General features: G+C 35.9%; 4 protein-coding genes across 5 annotated transcripts in view; all 4 read right to left on the bottom strand.

The window, feature by feature from the left end:
* LOC117134085 overlaps window positions 1-15,659 on the bottom strand; it is a 905,201-nt gene that overhangs the window by 387,817 nt on the left and 501,725 nt on the right. The gene's annotated exons all lie outside the window — the stretch shown is intronic.
* On the bottom strand, window positions 1,474-8,698 carry LOC103867525 (RNA polymerase II C-terminal domain phosphatase-like 3). The gene is made up of 11 exons (XM_009145599.3): window positions 5,979-8,698; window positions 5,747-5,882; window positions 5,592-5,647; window positions 5,450-5,510; window positions 3,500-5,377; window positions 3,267-3,413; window positions 2,917-3,185; window positions 2,741-2,852; window positions 2,403-2,660; window positions 2,279-2,325; window positions 1,474-2,192 (listed from the first exon to the last, which is right to left on the bottom strand). Exons 1-11 carry the CDS (start codon window positions 6,548-6,550, stop codon window positions 2,129-2,131), a joined length of 3,600 nt encoding a protein of 1,199 aa, XP_009143847.1. The 5' UTR covers window positions 6,551-8,698; the 3' UTR covers window positions 1,474-2,128.
* LOC103867524 (trihelix transcription factor ASR3) lies at window positions 10,438-12,221 on the bottom strand. The gene is made up of 3 exons (XM_009145598.3): window positions 11,463-12,221; window positions 11,330-11,377; window positions 10,438-10,921 (listed from the first exon to the last, which is right to left on the bottom strand). The coding sequence occupies exons 1-3, from the start codon at window positions 12,070-12,072 to the stop codon at window positions 10,623-10,625; spliced, it is 957 nt and encodes a 318-aa protein (XP_009143846.1). The 5' UTR covers window positions 12,073-12,221; the 3' UTR covers window positions 10,438-10,622.
* Window positions 13,307-15,637, bottom strand: LOC103867523 (mitotic spindle checkpoint protein BUBR1). 2 transcript variants are annotated; one of them, XM_009145596.3, is made up of 11 exons: window positions 15,355-15,637; window positions 15,221-15,280; window positions 14,998-15,142; window positions 14,732-14,889; window positions 14,557-14,641; window positions 14,403-14,478; window positions 14,270-14,321; window positions 14,027-14,192; window positions 13,838-13,932; window positions 13,628-13,717; window positions 13,307-13,542 (listed from the first exon to the last, which is right to left on the bottom strand). In XM_009145596.3, the coding sequence occupies exons 1-11, from the start codon at window positions 15,549-15,551 to the stop codon at window positions 13,479-13,481; spliced, it is 1,188 nt and encodes a 395-aa protein (XP_009143844.1). In that variant the 5' UTR covers window positions 15,552-15,637; the 3' UTR covers window positions 13,307-13,478. The 2 variants fall into 2 exon arrangements, with proteins under 2 accessions (XP_009143844.1, XP_009143845.1); XM_009145597.3 differs by having other exon boundaries at window positions 14,403-14,475; window positions 15,355-15,635.

Here is a 15,659-nt window from a genome sequence, read left to right as displayed (position 1 = left end):
AAATGGTGCTATCTTAGCTTTGTTGAATTCAACTTTGACCAATCATAACATTATTGTTTACTCCATTTAATAGTGATGTAGTGTTCCAGCAGGTTGAGTATAATTTGAACCCTAAATCTGTAAAATCTAAGCCGGAAATTTTGTTTTATATTTCTATGTGAACAAAATATGCTTCATTTTCAGTTAAGTTTATAGTAAACAGTAAATCACACATAAAAAACAATACCCATATGTTGAGAGTTAATGCGTTCAATCTTATATTCCTATCACACCTCACTTTTGTAGAAAGACTGTTAACTAGGTCAAACAGGAAAGGGTCTGAAACTTTGGAAGAAAAGTTCATTAACAGAATAAGAAATCAATAATATGTGTTATGTTCTCCAAGTTCCAAAAAAAAAAAAAAAAGTTCCAAAAAAAAAATGTGTTATGTTCTCCAATAGTAACAAAGGCTTGTTTTATTAGGATTCGGGGAATGGTGCAAAAGTGTATATGATTGTGGTGGGGAATGGAAATCAATCAAAGAGCCGCATGCCTATCACACCCACTTCTCATTTAGGGTTTCAACCAATTTTGTACCTTTTGTCCCCTCCTTTTTTCTCTTCTATATCAAAATATATATCAACAATATGGGTCATATATATTGATTATTTTAATGATAAGCTAGGAGACATCCAAATCCACTTAGAATGACCCTTTACTAAATAGAACACTAACTTTATGTATTTGTTAAATCAAGACATTAGTCCAATGTACGAATACAAAAGAGAATCATCAACTGTAAATGTTGCTTACAAGAATTTTTTTAGAAATGACTAGTATTCTTCTCAAGCTCTTGTTATGTTTCTAGTTCTCCATAGGGAACTTCATTTATTAACAATCTACTAAGAATCAAGATGGATAGAATCTGTTCAGATGACACATCTCCAAAAACAGAACTAGTTGAACTTTTAACTCAATAAAACCGAGCCAAACTGTAACTAAAAACACATAAAAATTAGTTTCGAAATAACTTTTGAAAATGTATAATGAACAATCATATACAGACCTTTATATGAAACCAAAGCTTATGTGGTTTTTGCTCATGAAGCCATTCTTAAAAAGCTTATATCCACATTATCGTTGCCAGATTGGTAAACCTACTCTCCCCAACAAAACTTGCAACATCATCATGTCTCAATCTTTTAGGGTGGACAGATTGATATTGTCATCTTTTATATATGTAGATTCACATTCACATTGAACTTTTACCAATTAATACATTAAAATTTGATGTTTATCTTACAATGACGGTAATCTATTTTCTTTCTTTCTTAAGGTCAAAAGGAGGGCTTAACCTTGACGTTCTTCTTAAGTTCTTAACCCGCGGAGCAGAGGAAAGTTTAACTTTGATATACATATATTATGATTTTCACCAATTTTCTTAGTCGATGAGCTGATTCCCATATTGTCTCATTAACCTAAACCCGAGTTGAGCATAAAGTTAGAGAGATTGAAGTCTTTTCTAGGTCAAAAGGCTCTATTATGACTAACTTGGTCAAGCAATAACGAGATTGACTTGTCTCAATGAATTTGCTTTCTCCACCACATTTAATTCTGGGGATTAATAAGGCATATGAACATTTCAATCAAAGTTTTTTTTCAGTCATTAAACTAAGCATTTTATTGTCCGTTGTCTTTTGCCACGTTTGCTTCCCACAAGTGCATTACATAGCACAACAAGCAAACCTGACTCTGTCATGAATCAACAACATTCAACAGAAGAGGGACCAAAATTGAACATGATCCTGACCCATCATCACTTTCTACTGGGTCTCTCTGGTGTAATATTTTTATAACCAAAGACTGATCATTTCCCCTTCCCCCTCCCCCTCCCCCTCCCCCCAAAGTTAGTAGACACAACTTGAAGTTCGTTTTGTTTAAATCCCCCACCCCCGTCACCCCCAGTACTTTTGGCATTTTAATGAAATCTGCCACTTTCTGGGGGCAAATGAATGCATATGTACCCACCGGGGCTTTGCCTAATCAAAACCGATATGACCTATTGGGGTTTTCAGGCCATAACAAATGTCAAATTGAATCATATGGTGGGGATGATGATATTTGGCAGGCGGGAAATGCATTTTGGTATTTAAGGTTTGATGGCAAAATTGCTTTCGTTTGCTCTCTGGTACAGAAACGCTGATGCTTCCACCCTGCACTCGGACACCATGATAAACTATTACCAAACAAGTAAAAACAAGTTACGGTTTTACAAAATCTTTTATAAAGGGACTCTTACCAGCCAGGATGAACAACAAATTTACCCCTGCTTAATGCCCAATTCACCTGCTTAAACAACACACATTCAGAATCTGCAAATGGACCAACAACAGTTTTAATAAAATTTTGTAGGCTGACTTTACCTTGTCAGTTCCGAGAGAGTTTGTGACAACATGAGTGATATGTTCATCAGCCTGTGTTGTGCAGACAGCACCAAACTGCTCAGCAGTCTGCCACAAGGGATGCAACTGCGGGTTGGCTTCACCCACTGGAAATATCCGACTAAACACAATCCGACAACCAGCCAAGATCTTCCGTTGCTCGGAAGCTAAAATATTCCTCACATCTGCTTCGTCTAGTGAAGTGTGAGAGAAGAAGTTTTTATGTATTCTCTCAATAACCTGCACAGTGAAACCATGTGATGATGCTCTAAGACCTGAAACTGATAACAGAACGTAACAAGGTGCATATAAGTGCAGACCGCTAATGTAGATGCCAATGTGCCTTCCTCAGGTCGCTCATCGAAATCTACCTCAAGAAGAGAAGGACCAAGAAGCCCAAACTGCCGTCTACTGCAAGGAAAATAAGTATATCTGCAACACAAGACACATCATCAGTGTTACGATCTCATGTTAGCCGTAGTGCGTTAGATGATACCTTTCAACAACTATTAAGTTCATTTTGTTATGAGGCCACACTCGGACAGAGTCGTCTATGATCACAACAGACGATTCCATGCCCATAACTCCTTCTAAATCTTTGCTCTTGGGTACTCTTTCATCTCCATCAAGAGGATCTCCATCATCTCCTTTCGATATGACTCGCCCATTAAACAGAACCCCTTCAGGATCAAGCAGTTTGGCCATCTCTGTAGCGTACAATTTGTTGCCCATAGTGTAAAGATGTAACTCGTACAGCTTGCTAGCCTGAAGCTCACAGTTAAAAACTTACAACGAAGTCTTGCACACAGAGTTAAAACAGCAATGAAGTATTGTTCACTGGCTCACCTTCTCCAAAAAATTCCAAATCCCTGGTCTCAGTTTAGTCCACATTCCCATGTGGGGGAAGCGAAAGAGATGTCTATATGGTTTGTCACGATCTTGTTCTTCCTTCTTCCTCAACATCGCCTCATGGGCGGTTTCAACCTCATGAAACTAAAAACGAGAAATGGCCAACTTCAGAAAGAATGTAAGAAAAGGAAGCAAACTAGAGTGGGAGATAAACAAACAAACAAACCAACCTTAGCTGAGTTGAGAAGGGTGTGGTCTAAATCTAAGACAAGAGAGAGCTTTTTTGATCCAAACATTTTCTTCTGTTCCTCTAACCTTCGAGTTCTCTCTTTTTGGATAGCTACTCTCTGCTTGTCATCATATCCTTCAAACAGGTGTTCCACATCTCCCCAACTGTTCATGGAACGAGTGGGACCAGCTGCAGCCGTTACTGATGCTGCTGAAACTGACGCACTCTCCTCCTGATCTTTGTCTGTCTTAAGGTCTGCTGCATGTGTAGTTGCTAATGGATTGCCAACTTGTTGTGATAAGACAGACATATCAGCAACATTTTTCAGATTTTTGGTGAAGTCAGGTGTCTTTCCTCTGACAGGTTCACCAGAAACTCTCATGTTGCTGGTACCATTCAGGCTAATACTCTGCCGTGGAACGAGCTGGGAAGGTGTTTCTAACACTTCTGTCTTACCCTTCAGAGTGGAGGAGTCATTTAGTTTGGACTGTTTCTCTGCCACAGAGTCTGTTCTTTGAACAGTACTTCCAAGCAGGATTCGGCGAGGATCACGTGGTTTCATGCGAATGCTTCCAGATTCATCCTTAGGCGCTCCTGGCTGTGGAAAATTAGCAGGTAACGCATTCGATGCAGGTATACTAACTGGTGGAGCTACCACTGGTGGTACGGAAGAAGATCCAGGAAGTTGTGCTGCTCTTCTTGGATCCACTGGCTTCTGAGGAGCTTTCTCAGGTACCGTTTGCCTTTGTCCCATTTTAAGGATATTCATAATCATTGTAGGATTAAGCATTGTAGAGTTTTCTGCAAAATCCTTAAAAAGAGATGACAGTGCTTCAGTTGAAGTTGCCGTAGTTACTTTTGGAGTCACAGAGACAGCATTCGTTGGCATAACACTTGTTTTCATAGATGTTACTCCGGTCTCAATCATCCTGGGCTTGGATTCCAGTTTTGGGTGCCCTGATGATTCTGTATCCTCTAGCCAGCCACCAATATTAGCAGCCTTTTGCGCATCATTATCACTCTTTTTTCTTTTCCATGTAGGCCCATCAATAAAAAGTTCACTGGTGGCTTTTTGCTTTCTTTGGTTCACCAATTCTGTAGAAGGCACTACTCTAGGACTAATGGTTACACTGGCGGCACCATCAGGTTTTGCAAGCCGTAGTCTTGGATCTCGACTCTTTGCAGAAGGTTTCACTGTCTGATCAGATGCAACAACTGTTTGAGTTGCACCAGTTGGTGCAGACATACCGTAAATGGACAAAGGATGTGGTGGAACAGTGCTGCTAGATACAGCATTTGCAACAGGCATGCTTCTAGAACTAAAAGTGGAGGGGAGAGGAACGTCTTGCCCATAAGTCATGAGAGTACCCGGCTTTGTACTGGCAACAACAGAACTAGAAACTTCGCCACCAGTGCCTCCATTGCCTTCATTAGGTTCTCCTGACGGTGTTGGGCTTGGAAGGTCATCTGATTTAAATAATGAATTAACTCCAAATTTTTTCTGGTAATTCGAAACTGCTTTAAGGGCCTCACTCTCATATGGATGATGGACTTTGGCACCTTCACTCGTTTGGCCCTCTTTACCAAAGGGGAAACCTGGTCTAACCATCATATGGCGACCATTTACGGGTAAACTTGGTGTTGTTTCCCTTGTGGGCGATGGAAGGCTGTCTGCATCATGGTCCTTATGAAGGTCTAGCAGAGGCAGCCTGCTTCTTGCGTAGAAGGCTCCTCTACGGGTACCTTCTGTAGACAGATTCTTTGCAGGAAACAAATCACCATTACTTGTCTGAGTCATTCGGTTAACATTCTCCTCACTGCTGGCTCCAACGTTAAGTGGAATAGCAGAACGTCTTAAATTTTGATTCATGGACTCTATCTGCAAAACCAGGACAGATACTTATGTAAGAACGAAGGCACGTTTGAGACAAGTGAAGCCGAAAGAACACACCTCAATTCTCTGGTTAGATGAGAGAAACCTGGAACAATGGTCATTTACCAGAGATACCAATCTGCACAAGAATTCCCAAAAAAAAAAAAGTTAGCAATCCAACGATTCCCACATGTTCAATTAAAGTTTTTTTATAAATAACCTTGACATAGTATCCTTATTAAGCTCCTTGGACATATTGTTCATGGAGGTAAACACCTGCAAAAATGATAAGAGATTAGAATCATGAATGTCAGACATAGGACAACAGAGCATTCAAGTAGAAGAGTCAAGCCGACAAATCTTGAGCAGCCATACAGAGTTGATGGTCTGAAGAGAAGCAAATGACAATTGCATTAAAGTATCCCTCTTCGGAAAATCATCATTGTCAGAAACAAGCTCTCGCAAAGACTCCAAAGCACCCAAAAGTCTGGAACACACTCCTTCAAATGCTCTGAAACAAACAAAATCAATCCATCAAAACTACACCAAAAGGTTTTATTTTTCGTCATCATCATCAAGTAACTGAGACCCATCGTTCACGACTTACATCTGCGCTTGAACCAAGGACGTACTCTCCAACACATCACGGATCATTTTCACTTTACTCTCCAACTCTCTCTCCTTCCGAACCCTATCATCTTCCACTTCGTCAGCAACACTTGTCAAGACAACAAGAGACTCATTTTCCATCTCATCATCTCTTGTTGAACCAGAGTCCAAATCAATCTCCCCTTCCTCCAACTCTCCTTCCTCCTTCTCATCATCACTGTCTTCAATCACAATCTTATCACCACTCTCTCTCCTCTCATACTCCTTCCCCAAACCTTCACTCAGCGGCTTGTTCTGCACAGCTTGCGCCCAAGCGAAGTTCGACAAACCCGAGTTCGCGTATCCGCGGTACTCAGGATACTTCGTCATCAAATCACGCATTGTCCAAACCCTAGAATTGCCGTCAAATCCTCCTCCTCTTCCTCCTCCGGCCACAGCGCCAACATCGACATCTCCGCCATCAGCCACCGTACTCTGCCTAACTTCAATCGGATTGTTCCCCGACGCAGCAGCGATCTCTCCATCCTCCACACCCGCCGCCAACACAATCAAATCCTCATCGTTCCCCATTCGATCTCAATAACGGAAAATTAGGGTTTTAATCCGTTGATTCAAAAAAGAAACAGAGGTTTCAAGTTAAGAAATTCAAATTCAAATTCTCGATCGGAGATTTTCAAATCTCTTTTGCTTTTTTTTTTTCAAATCCAGATCCAATTTTGAGATTTTGTTTTTTTTTCTCCCGACGCCGACGAGCTTGAGAGATTGTAAAAAAAAAAATATAATGACGAAAGGAGAGAGAGAGAGATTAGATGTTAATTATAAGCGACGAGGAGAATCTAGTTGAATGTTCAGTTTAATCTAGACCGTACACGTCAGCGATCCGAGTAACGTAACTAGGTCAGCGCGACGTATGTGTATGAGAGTAAGTGAAAGAAAGATGCTGCTACATGTGTGTTTTTTTCCTTAGCTATATGTCTCACGATCCAATGTTTTGACGCGAAAGTGAGTCAGTTATGTTTTTTTTTACTCCTACGAGTAAAGAATTTTCGTACACTTTTATTTTCGTGGCTCTGCGGCGGCTATCATGAGGCTGTTACTTTGTCCTTTATTACACAGATTTGACACTGAAATTAATCAATAAAGTTTTAGCATTAATGGATATCGTAATATTGGAGAACTAATTTGATTTACATCCCCTTTTATCAGATATATCCCCTTTTCAATCTTCATATGTACTAGTGGCCTGATTAACTTTTCATTAGCTGTGATTACCAAGAGGTTTTGAGTTGAATGATATAGAAACATGATATATTCATTGATCAGCTGAGGTAATGTTATTGAGGTTTGAGAAACATGCATAACATATGTAGCTTTCAATCTCTTGATTTTGAAGATCGGTTGACGATCTAATTGTAATGAAGAACATTGAAAAACATAGAAGAAAATCGTTTATTAAATGTTTATCTTAAAAAAGTAACTTAAAATTTTAAAAAGTCGTTAGAATGATAGAATGATATTTATACATGCGGATGTTATTTTTCCCGGACTAATCAGTTATAGTATGGGCTTAATCGGTTTTTAGTAAGGTCCATTTGGAACTTTTTCTCTCGGCCCGGTTTATCGAATATTGTCAAAATAGCCCAAATATACTTAGTAAAGTTTATTAATAAAACAAACCAAAATGAAATCCAAACGACAATCTATAAAATAAATATGTTATATTATGTGTTAATAATTTAATTCCAAAACTAAATATAAAATATATAACTATTTTCTAAAATATAAGAACTTTATTATAAATGTATACATTGGAATAAATCACAAATATAATAGAGTTTGATTATTTTTTAAAAATATATAGAAATGAATCGGAAATAATATAATAAATAAATCTTTATTTGAATATAGAGAGTGAACATAGTAATCCATGGAGGGAAATAAAAACGATGAAACTTTATAATTAACAAAAACCAATTTCATGGTTAACGCACTATGTTGGGCGTTGAGATGTTTGAGTTACTCAAAAAGGTAAAACTATAGATGGACGTTTGGATATTCGTTTGGATTCGGTTTGAGACTACTTAGATTTTGGGTTTCGAGTTTTCAAGAACTGAAAATTTAGGCTTTATTATGATATTTATAAATTTTAGTTTCGGTTCAATTAAAATCCTAGTAGGTTTTGGGAAATACATTTAAATTATGTACAAGATTAAACTCCAATATATCTTAAATTCTCTAACATTAGCAAATAAAGATAATCTAACATATAAATTTAAATATTATATGACCAAGTATTAAAATTAATATGAAAATTGGTTCGGTCTGGAAATTTGGATGAAGAACTAGCAAATATTTAAATTTCTGAAGTTTTGTATTTTTGGCTATTTCAAACATTTTCTTTGGTTATTCTGATTTTTTTGGATATTTCCAGTTATTTTGAATATTTTTTATACTAAATCCCAAAATAACTAATATATCTAATCTATTAATTTAGGATCCTATTTTTATCTAATATTAACAAGTCATAATATGACCACTTAAAGAATTTGTTAATATGACATATTTGATTATTTACATTAGTAATAAGCAACTATAAATTCAATTTTATTATTTTTTAATTATAACAAAATCTGTTGAAAAGAATCTAACAAAATCTTACTTAAAATTTTAAATATTTTTATAAAATAACACATTAGTTAATTTCGTAATTAGTACTATAATATTGTTATAAATCAATGTTAACTAAAATTGTATTATGAAAAAATAAAATAAAACAATATATTTTTTATAATTCTATAATTATATTTGGTATTATATAAAAATAGAAGTTTTATATGAATTAAATATGACTAAATTATGTTAAATAGGTCAATTAACAAATTTTGTTTTTTAAAATTGTTTCATTAAAAAATATATCACTCATCATTAAAATAGATTAAAATTCATAAACTGTATAATATATTTATACAAAAAAATATTTATTAACATGGGTTTAACTTTACAACTATATATTATCTTTTTATTTATTTTAAAATTCAAACAATATATTATTTTAAATGTTTATATACAAAATTATAATAATATATAATAACCTTTCGTTCATATACTATTTAAAAATATGTAGTTAAGAAAACTATGAAATTTTGATAATTCAATTAAAATATTAATGACAAATCAAACTGTAATAATAATTTTTTTTAATTATAACAAAATCTGATGAGAAAAATTGAGACAATATTACCAAAATTTCAATTTTTTTAATATAATAATGTATTAATATAGTAACAAAAACAAATTCAAAGTTCATGTAATCATCCAAACTCAAAAATAGTAGTGCAAGTTTTTAAAGTTTTCTTGACAAAATATAAGGTTTTGAAAATTATATTCAAACTCAAAATAAAAATATTTCAAATTTTACAAAAGATAAATCATAGATAATAAAGAATAACTTTTTGAAATGACCACGAAAAAACAAACTATATATGTTGTAAAAATTAAGGCAATCTAATATTTTGAAATCTTAATTAAAAATGAAGAGAAAACTTAATATCACAACATCCAAAAAATATCTTATATCAATAAAATTTACTAAAATAATATAATAGATGCTACTATGTAAAATAATAGAATTATATTATTTAAACAAACCAATGTTTTTACTTATAAATCCTGTAAAATACTAAAATAATATATGTTAAAGTACATATTTAAAACATAATATGTAAATATAAATTATCTTAAACATATTTCTTTTCTATAATATAAATAAAAAATTTTAAAAATGTATTATATCAAAATGTATAAATTAAAGAAAAATATATATATTGTGAAGGAGGTTATCTATTTGATTATTTTATATTGTTATTTTATTGTGCCTAACTTAAAAATATATTAATAAGTAATAAAAAATTAATAACAAAATAAAATGTATTAAACAAATCACTAAATATTAATAATGCCAAATAAGAAATATAAACAATAATATTATAGAGCAACACAATACATAATACTAAAATAGAAATTATATATTTAAAACATTTGTAATAATATCAAATATCTTTATAAAAAAAATATGCGGGTTAAAATCTAGTTTATGCATATAATTATGTTTCATATATTTTGGTTCAGATGGGGTCTGGTTCAAGCTGTCTGGGAATTAAACTTTTGGATCTGTTGGTGTATTTGACTAATTTTGGTTCAGTTTAATACTATTCTTTTGATTGGATTCGTTTGTTTTTTCAGATCCGTCCCAGCTCTAGGTAAAACAAAGTCAGTTGATGTCCTACAATTGTATGAATCGCCATGTTTATATAACATGCCTGAATCAGTGTCCAGGGCAGAACAAATACATTTGATGTCCTAGAACAGATAAATCTCCATGTCTTATTAGTTTTTTTTTAAGATATCTGAATCAGTGAAAAGGGCAAAGGGAAGAAAAAAAAACTGATGTCCAAAACTATATAACTCTCCATGTTTATATAAGATTTGCTATAGAGCCTCTTTGGGTGGCATCGCATCGATGTTCAATCAACAATGGTGGTAAATAAGAAACAAAAAAAAAAGAGAGAAGAATAATAATGAGAAGTAAAGCTGAACCAATATTCGAAGAAATGTACATATATATAATGTATTACTACTATATCTATAACTTATCTGCGATTTTTGCCACAGCATCTGCGAGCTTGTTGAGAACAGCGACTAAGTTATCACCATGATCTTTTCTTTGCTCTCTGTCTAGCTTCAAGTTTGTATTCTGAACTTCAAGCTGTGCCGCCAGTAACTGCCCGTTTCTTTCTAGTATCTCTATCAACTGGTCCTGCCTGCTCTTTGTTGCTTCTCCTTCTTCTTCACCACTAGATGTTCGTTTACGCTTTCTCTCTTCTTGAGATGTCGATGCAGCTTCCGGGTTTGCTGCTTCTGGATGTCTCTCTTTCATTCCACCTTCAATAACAAAAATCAATCTTTTAGGTGAAAAAACAAAATAATGTAGAGCCTTCAACATAAAACAAAAAAGATCATAGTTAATATAGTAACACAAGTAATTCATTTTACAATATGAAACCATTCTCCTACGTAAGTACATAATCAAGAGAAATGTTAGAGCTCTTACACTTGTTTAAGACAAGCGTGTAGATCAAGGTTTAAGACTATGTAATAGATCATAGTGAGAATGGAGATAGAGAAACACAGAGAGTTAAACATTTATAAGTCCTCCAAATCAAAACCTTTCTATAGTGTTCTTTGCAAAGCACTAAAGACCCTATAGAAGCTTCCAAGGTCACAGGTTCGAACCCAAGCACGAGCAATCTAATCTTTTGCTAGAATATGAAAAAGACAAAACACACAAACCTTGATCTGCTGCTTCACAAGCTGCTTGCTTCTCCTTGTCTATAACATCTTTATTAAAAAAAAAATGAACTTTATCAAATTGAGAATTCACGATGATGAACAAATAAAGTATTGTGTTTGATCTCAGTTTTACCTATAAGTGACTTAGGCGCCGAAGCCAAACTCAACTTCTCCACACTCCTCGCCGGCTCCTCCGCCGACGTCGACGCCGGAGCCAAGCCAAGCGCAAGAACCGGATTCGCCGGAGGAACCACGCCGCCGTCTACAATATCGTAAACCTCTTTATCGAAAAAGCCAGGAAGCTTCCTCTCACGGCGAACATCGTTCCTCATCACCCAATACGACTCCGCCTCCTCCTTAACCTGAGACTCCCACTCCTTGATCTTCTTGTAATCTCCGGCGAGATTGCTCCACCTTTTCCGGCACTGAACCGGCCCTCGGTTCACGCCGTGACGCCTGCAGTACGACGACACCGACGCCCACTTGGGCTCCATTTGACCCGACCCGAGCGCCATGCCCGCCGCCCTCCCTCGCCGGACCCTGTTCTCCGCCACTCTCTTCCCTTGGATCAGCACCAGTATCTCCTGTCTCGTCCAGCGTGGCAGCCTCGCCGTCTTGACGCCGTCATCTCCGGCTTCGTTAGACGGGGTGGTAGTAGTAGTGTTATTATTCTCCCCACCGCCGTTAACGTTACCGTCACCGTCAGCGACGTTCACTCCCAACCCCAACGGTTCCATAGCCATCGAAACGGAATATTCTTACTTAAATCCCGTTTTGGTTATGGCACGTGTAGAAACGGGATTAGATTCAACGGTGTTATGGTGAGAACATCCCCGTTACGGCGTTTGCGGCGGGGAGAGAGTGCTAATGAACGAGGAGAAGGATTTGTTTTGTGGAGATAATGACTTTTTATGTATAAAAATCTATAATTTTATTTTTAATTTGGTCACTGTAGATATATTGACCCTTAATTTTCTTTTATTTAATCTCGGCCCTTAATACATGCTTAAGGTTCATGTTGATTTGTTGATTTAAGGGCATATAATCAAGTAGATGGGGTAATCTTTAATTCTTTACTCCAATTAGGGGGATTACTTGCTTTGATTGGGCTATTTCCTGATTTTTGACACATCACTATCATGATCATCACCTTATTTTCTACGGCCAAGATTCAATCTTAAAAAAAAAAAATTAAAATTCACTTATTGTTTAGCTAATCATAAATATTCATGTCATATATGTAAGCCTCAATTGAGATTTACAATGTTTTCATACACATAAAATAATTCATCAAGATTAACCTAACTCATATAATTTGCCTTTTGTTTATTAAAATATGAAATCTATATTGAATGGTATATGTTAGTTAAGTAGCAAATATGAAAAGTATTGGCATAGAGACACCCCTTATAAGCCCTAAAAGGTAGAGTTACAATATTCAAAAATGAAATTCACAATATTTTTATACTCATGAAAGATTTTTCCAAGATTAATCTAACTCATAAAGTTTGCTTTTTTATTTTATTTTATTAAAATCTCTATTGAGTGGTTATATGCTAGTTAAGTAGCAAATATATAAAGTACTGGCATAGAGGAACCCCTTAAAAGCTCTAAAGGGTAGACAACGAAATGAAATGATGCCCCTACCACTAACTCCAAATAAAATTTCCCCAAGAGGTTTTCTCTTCTTCTCATTTTCCCTTGTTTACCACTCAAAGTCTATCTCCTAAATCGCATCATTGGTTTTTAATCATTTATTAAAATGACTATTAATGCTTTGATTATGCCCCCTCCCATCTGCTTAAGGCCAACTCGTTTTTCTTCTAGCATTGAGTTGTTTTTTTTTTCTGAGAGTAGTGCCCAATCAAATTACTATTCTTTTGTAATTTGTACCCATTACGCATCTATTACAGTGAAACTTTAAATAACGTTGACTATAGTGATTCCTTAATTTAAAACAAACATACAGTGAGGAGATGTTAAGTAACGAACTGGAATCAATAAAAACCTCATCATAGTACATAAAAAATCTCAGTACATCACAAAAACAAATCCAAACATGAAAATTAAAAGGAGCTTTATAGACAAAAGCTCAAAGCTCAAACTCAGAAGATCGTGTCTGTTATGCTTGTTGGTAGAGATAACATTATCATCGTAAGAAGCTGTTGGGTGGGAAATGTCTTAGAGGGTTCTGTCTAAGCAGCTCTGTTTCTCTGCAAATTTTTTTGTTGAAAAAGTAAACATTGTTAGATACATCTGTGTTTGGTGAATGAATCAAAAAGAGGAGTTAATGCTTACTTCTTAATCTCACGGCCATCATTAAGCGGCAGAGCGTTTGATGATGATGATGAGTTGGTTTCACTCTTCTTCTTCTTCTCTCCTCCCTCTCTGCAATTTCATAATAAAAAAAGTCAGTAACAAAACATCTGTTTTTATTTCAAAAAAAAAAAAAAAAAAAAAAAACATCTGTTTCTTGCTGCAAAAACATTCATATTTTGTCTAACTTACTCTGTACATTCTTCTTCTTCTTCTTCATCCACAAAAACCTCAAAGGAGGAAGCAGTGGCTGCTGCAGGAGTTCTCACAACAGGTTTCTGAGGAACCTGCCAGGATACATATAAATGCAGCTAAGTAATCAAATTCGCAGAGTGTAACTTAGTTTTGTTGTGGAGATTATTAGAGCAGATTAAAAAATACCTTGAATGTTTTCCATTTTCCAGGTAGAGAATTGTTTTCTTTGTTCCTCTCTGCTCTGCCTCCAAGCATCAGCCAAGAACCATACTCTGGTCTCGACTTGTCTGACTCTTGTTGTTGATTCCCCGATGTAGTGTCTGTGTAGATAGATAAAGGTGCCTTGGATGATCTGCACAGATCATATTGAGTTTGCACAATAAGTTAAGAGTTTTGCTGAAGCTTGTATATGCTTAAAGAATCACTTACTGATTCAGCTTTGGCTTTTTGGCTTGTGGTCCTAACGCTTGCCTTCCTGTATCTATACAAAACATTGCCATGTAAGAGATCTTAACAAAACGTTTCAATGATGTCCAAAGGTAAAAGTTAATGTGACACTCACTATTATTATCTACCCTAGACAATACAGTGCCAAAGCTTCTTGACGGCAGGTCATTATTATTCTCCTTTGGCTCCTGCTGGTAGGTGATAACATTAAGCATCATGTAGACAAAAAAAAAACATAAGGAAGCTTACAAACAAGAGAAACCTCTTACTTCATCAGCTGTGTTGGGCCTTCTCATAGTCCTCACCATGAACTTCTTATAAGCATCATTCAACTTCTCCACAGGCTTTGCGTTTCTGCACATAAAGAAAGTCCCCACACTCTTTCAATCAACCCATGTCACAAAAATCTGAAATATAAGGAGGACCAAAATGTATCACACTTACCTAGAGATTCCGAGATTGAATATCTCATTAGCCGTTTTCACCTTAGACTTAAACTCCATATGCAAGGCATAAGCTATGTAGTACAAAGCATGTGTCTTTCCAATCTCATTAACCTCCAGAAACTTATAAATCACTTCCGCATCAGCACAATGCTCCGCCTTTCCAAAAAAAAGATTACCACTTCTCATTTAGTACTATACTCCTCAATACAAAGAAAGATCATTGAAGGAGAGCTAAAAGAGATCAGAGAGAGAGAAAGCATTTACATATTCCAACCAAACTTTGAGATAACGAAGATCATCCTTATACCGCTCCGAGTGCCAGAACTTTCTCACGCACTGCTCGTATATCACCAACAGTCCCGAGCACTCTCCACCTGGTGGAAACGCCTCTTGTACCCATTTTATACACCTGAAGCAAAAGCTCAGATTGGTTAAAGATTCTCTATTTACGATAAAGTTGAAATTTTTTCAAGAACCCAGAACTCACTGGATCCAGGGAAAGAGAGGGTCATCGCCATCGTACTCATCGATCTCCTCAATCAACTTCCTAAATCAAGCAGACAATTAGGATTGAAACCCTGAAGAGAGCTATAGAGATGTGATGAAAGTTGAAAGCTTTACCTCCGTTTCTCGACGAGGGTCTTTCGTAATTGGTGGTCGGTGTGAGATTTGAGGGCGTGGTTGAGGAGACGAACGTTGCGTCCTCTCTTGAGAGGCCTGACGTTCTCCTTGAAAAGCTCCCACTCGTGTCCCGTCTCTTGCTTCGAAGCGAAGAACTCTGATTCTGGATCTGAGATCTCAACTCTCGTTTCCGCCATAGAGATGTTTGTTTCTTTCTTCTTCTTCTTCTTCGCTAGAAAATTTTGAAATCTTTAAGGGAATATAGCCGTTAGGTTACTCGATGAGTGCTTGCTTCCACAGCTTTG

Source organism: Brassica rapa, chromosome A05, assembly GCF_000309985.2.
Source record: "Brassica rapa cultivar Chiifu-401-42 chromosome A05, CAAS_Brap_v3.01, whole genome shotgun sequence".
In the NCBI taxonomy this organism is placed as follows: Eukaryota; Viridiplantae; Streptophyta; class Magnoliopsida; order Brassicales; family Brassicaceae; genus Brassica; species Brassica rapa.
This window is presented reverse-complemented; position numbering and strand designations above follow the sequence as displayed.

What these genes read in the sequence shown, in the direction of transcription:
- LOC103867523 (XM_009145596.3), bottom strand. Translation starts at nt 15,551, where the DNA reads ATGGCGGAAACGAGAGTTGAGATCTCAGATCCAGAATCAGAGTTCTTC. An exon ending in ACCCTCGTCGAGAAACGGAG is followed by an intron (nt 15,281 to 15,354) that starts GTAAAGCTTTCA and finishes TGCTTGATTTAG; the next exon opens with GAAGTTGATTGAGGAGATCG. An exon ending in GAAGAAGAAGAATGTACAGA is followed by an intron (nt 13,718 to 13,837) that starts GTAAGTTAGACA and finishes ATGAAATTGCAG; the next exon opens with AGAGGGAGGAGAGAAGAAGA.
- LOC103867524 (XM_009145598.3), bottom strand. Translation starts at nt 12,072, where the DNA reads ATGGCTATGGAACCGTTGGGGTTGGGAGTGAACGTCGCTGACGGTGAC. An exon ending in GGCGCCTAAGTCACTTATAG is followed by an intron (nt 11,378 to 11,462) that starts GTAAAACTGAGA and finishes TTTTTAATAAAG; the next exon opens with ATGTTATAGACAAGGAGAAG. An exon ending in TTGTGAAGCAGCAGATCAAG is followed by an intron (nt 10,922 to 11,329) that starts GTTTGTGTGTTT and finishes TTGTTATTGAAG; the next exon opens with GTGGAATGAAAGAGAGACAT.
- LOC103867525 (XM_009145599.3), bottom strand. Translation starts at nt 6,550, where the DNA reads ATGGGGAACGATGAGGATTTGATTGTGTTGGCGGCGGGTGTGGAGGAT. An exon ending in CTCTTCAGACCATCAACTCT is followed by an intron (nt 5,648 to 5,746) that starts GTATGGCTGCTC and finishes TCATTTTTGCAG; the next exon opens with GTGTTTACCTCCATGAACAA. An exon ending in CATTGGCATCTACATTAGCG is followed by an intron (nt 2,661 to 2,740) that starts GTCTGCACTTAT and finishes TTCACTGTGCAG; the next exon opens with GTTATTGAGAGAATACATAA.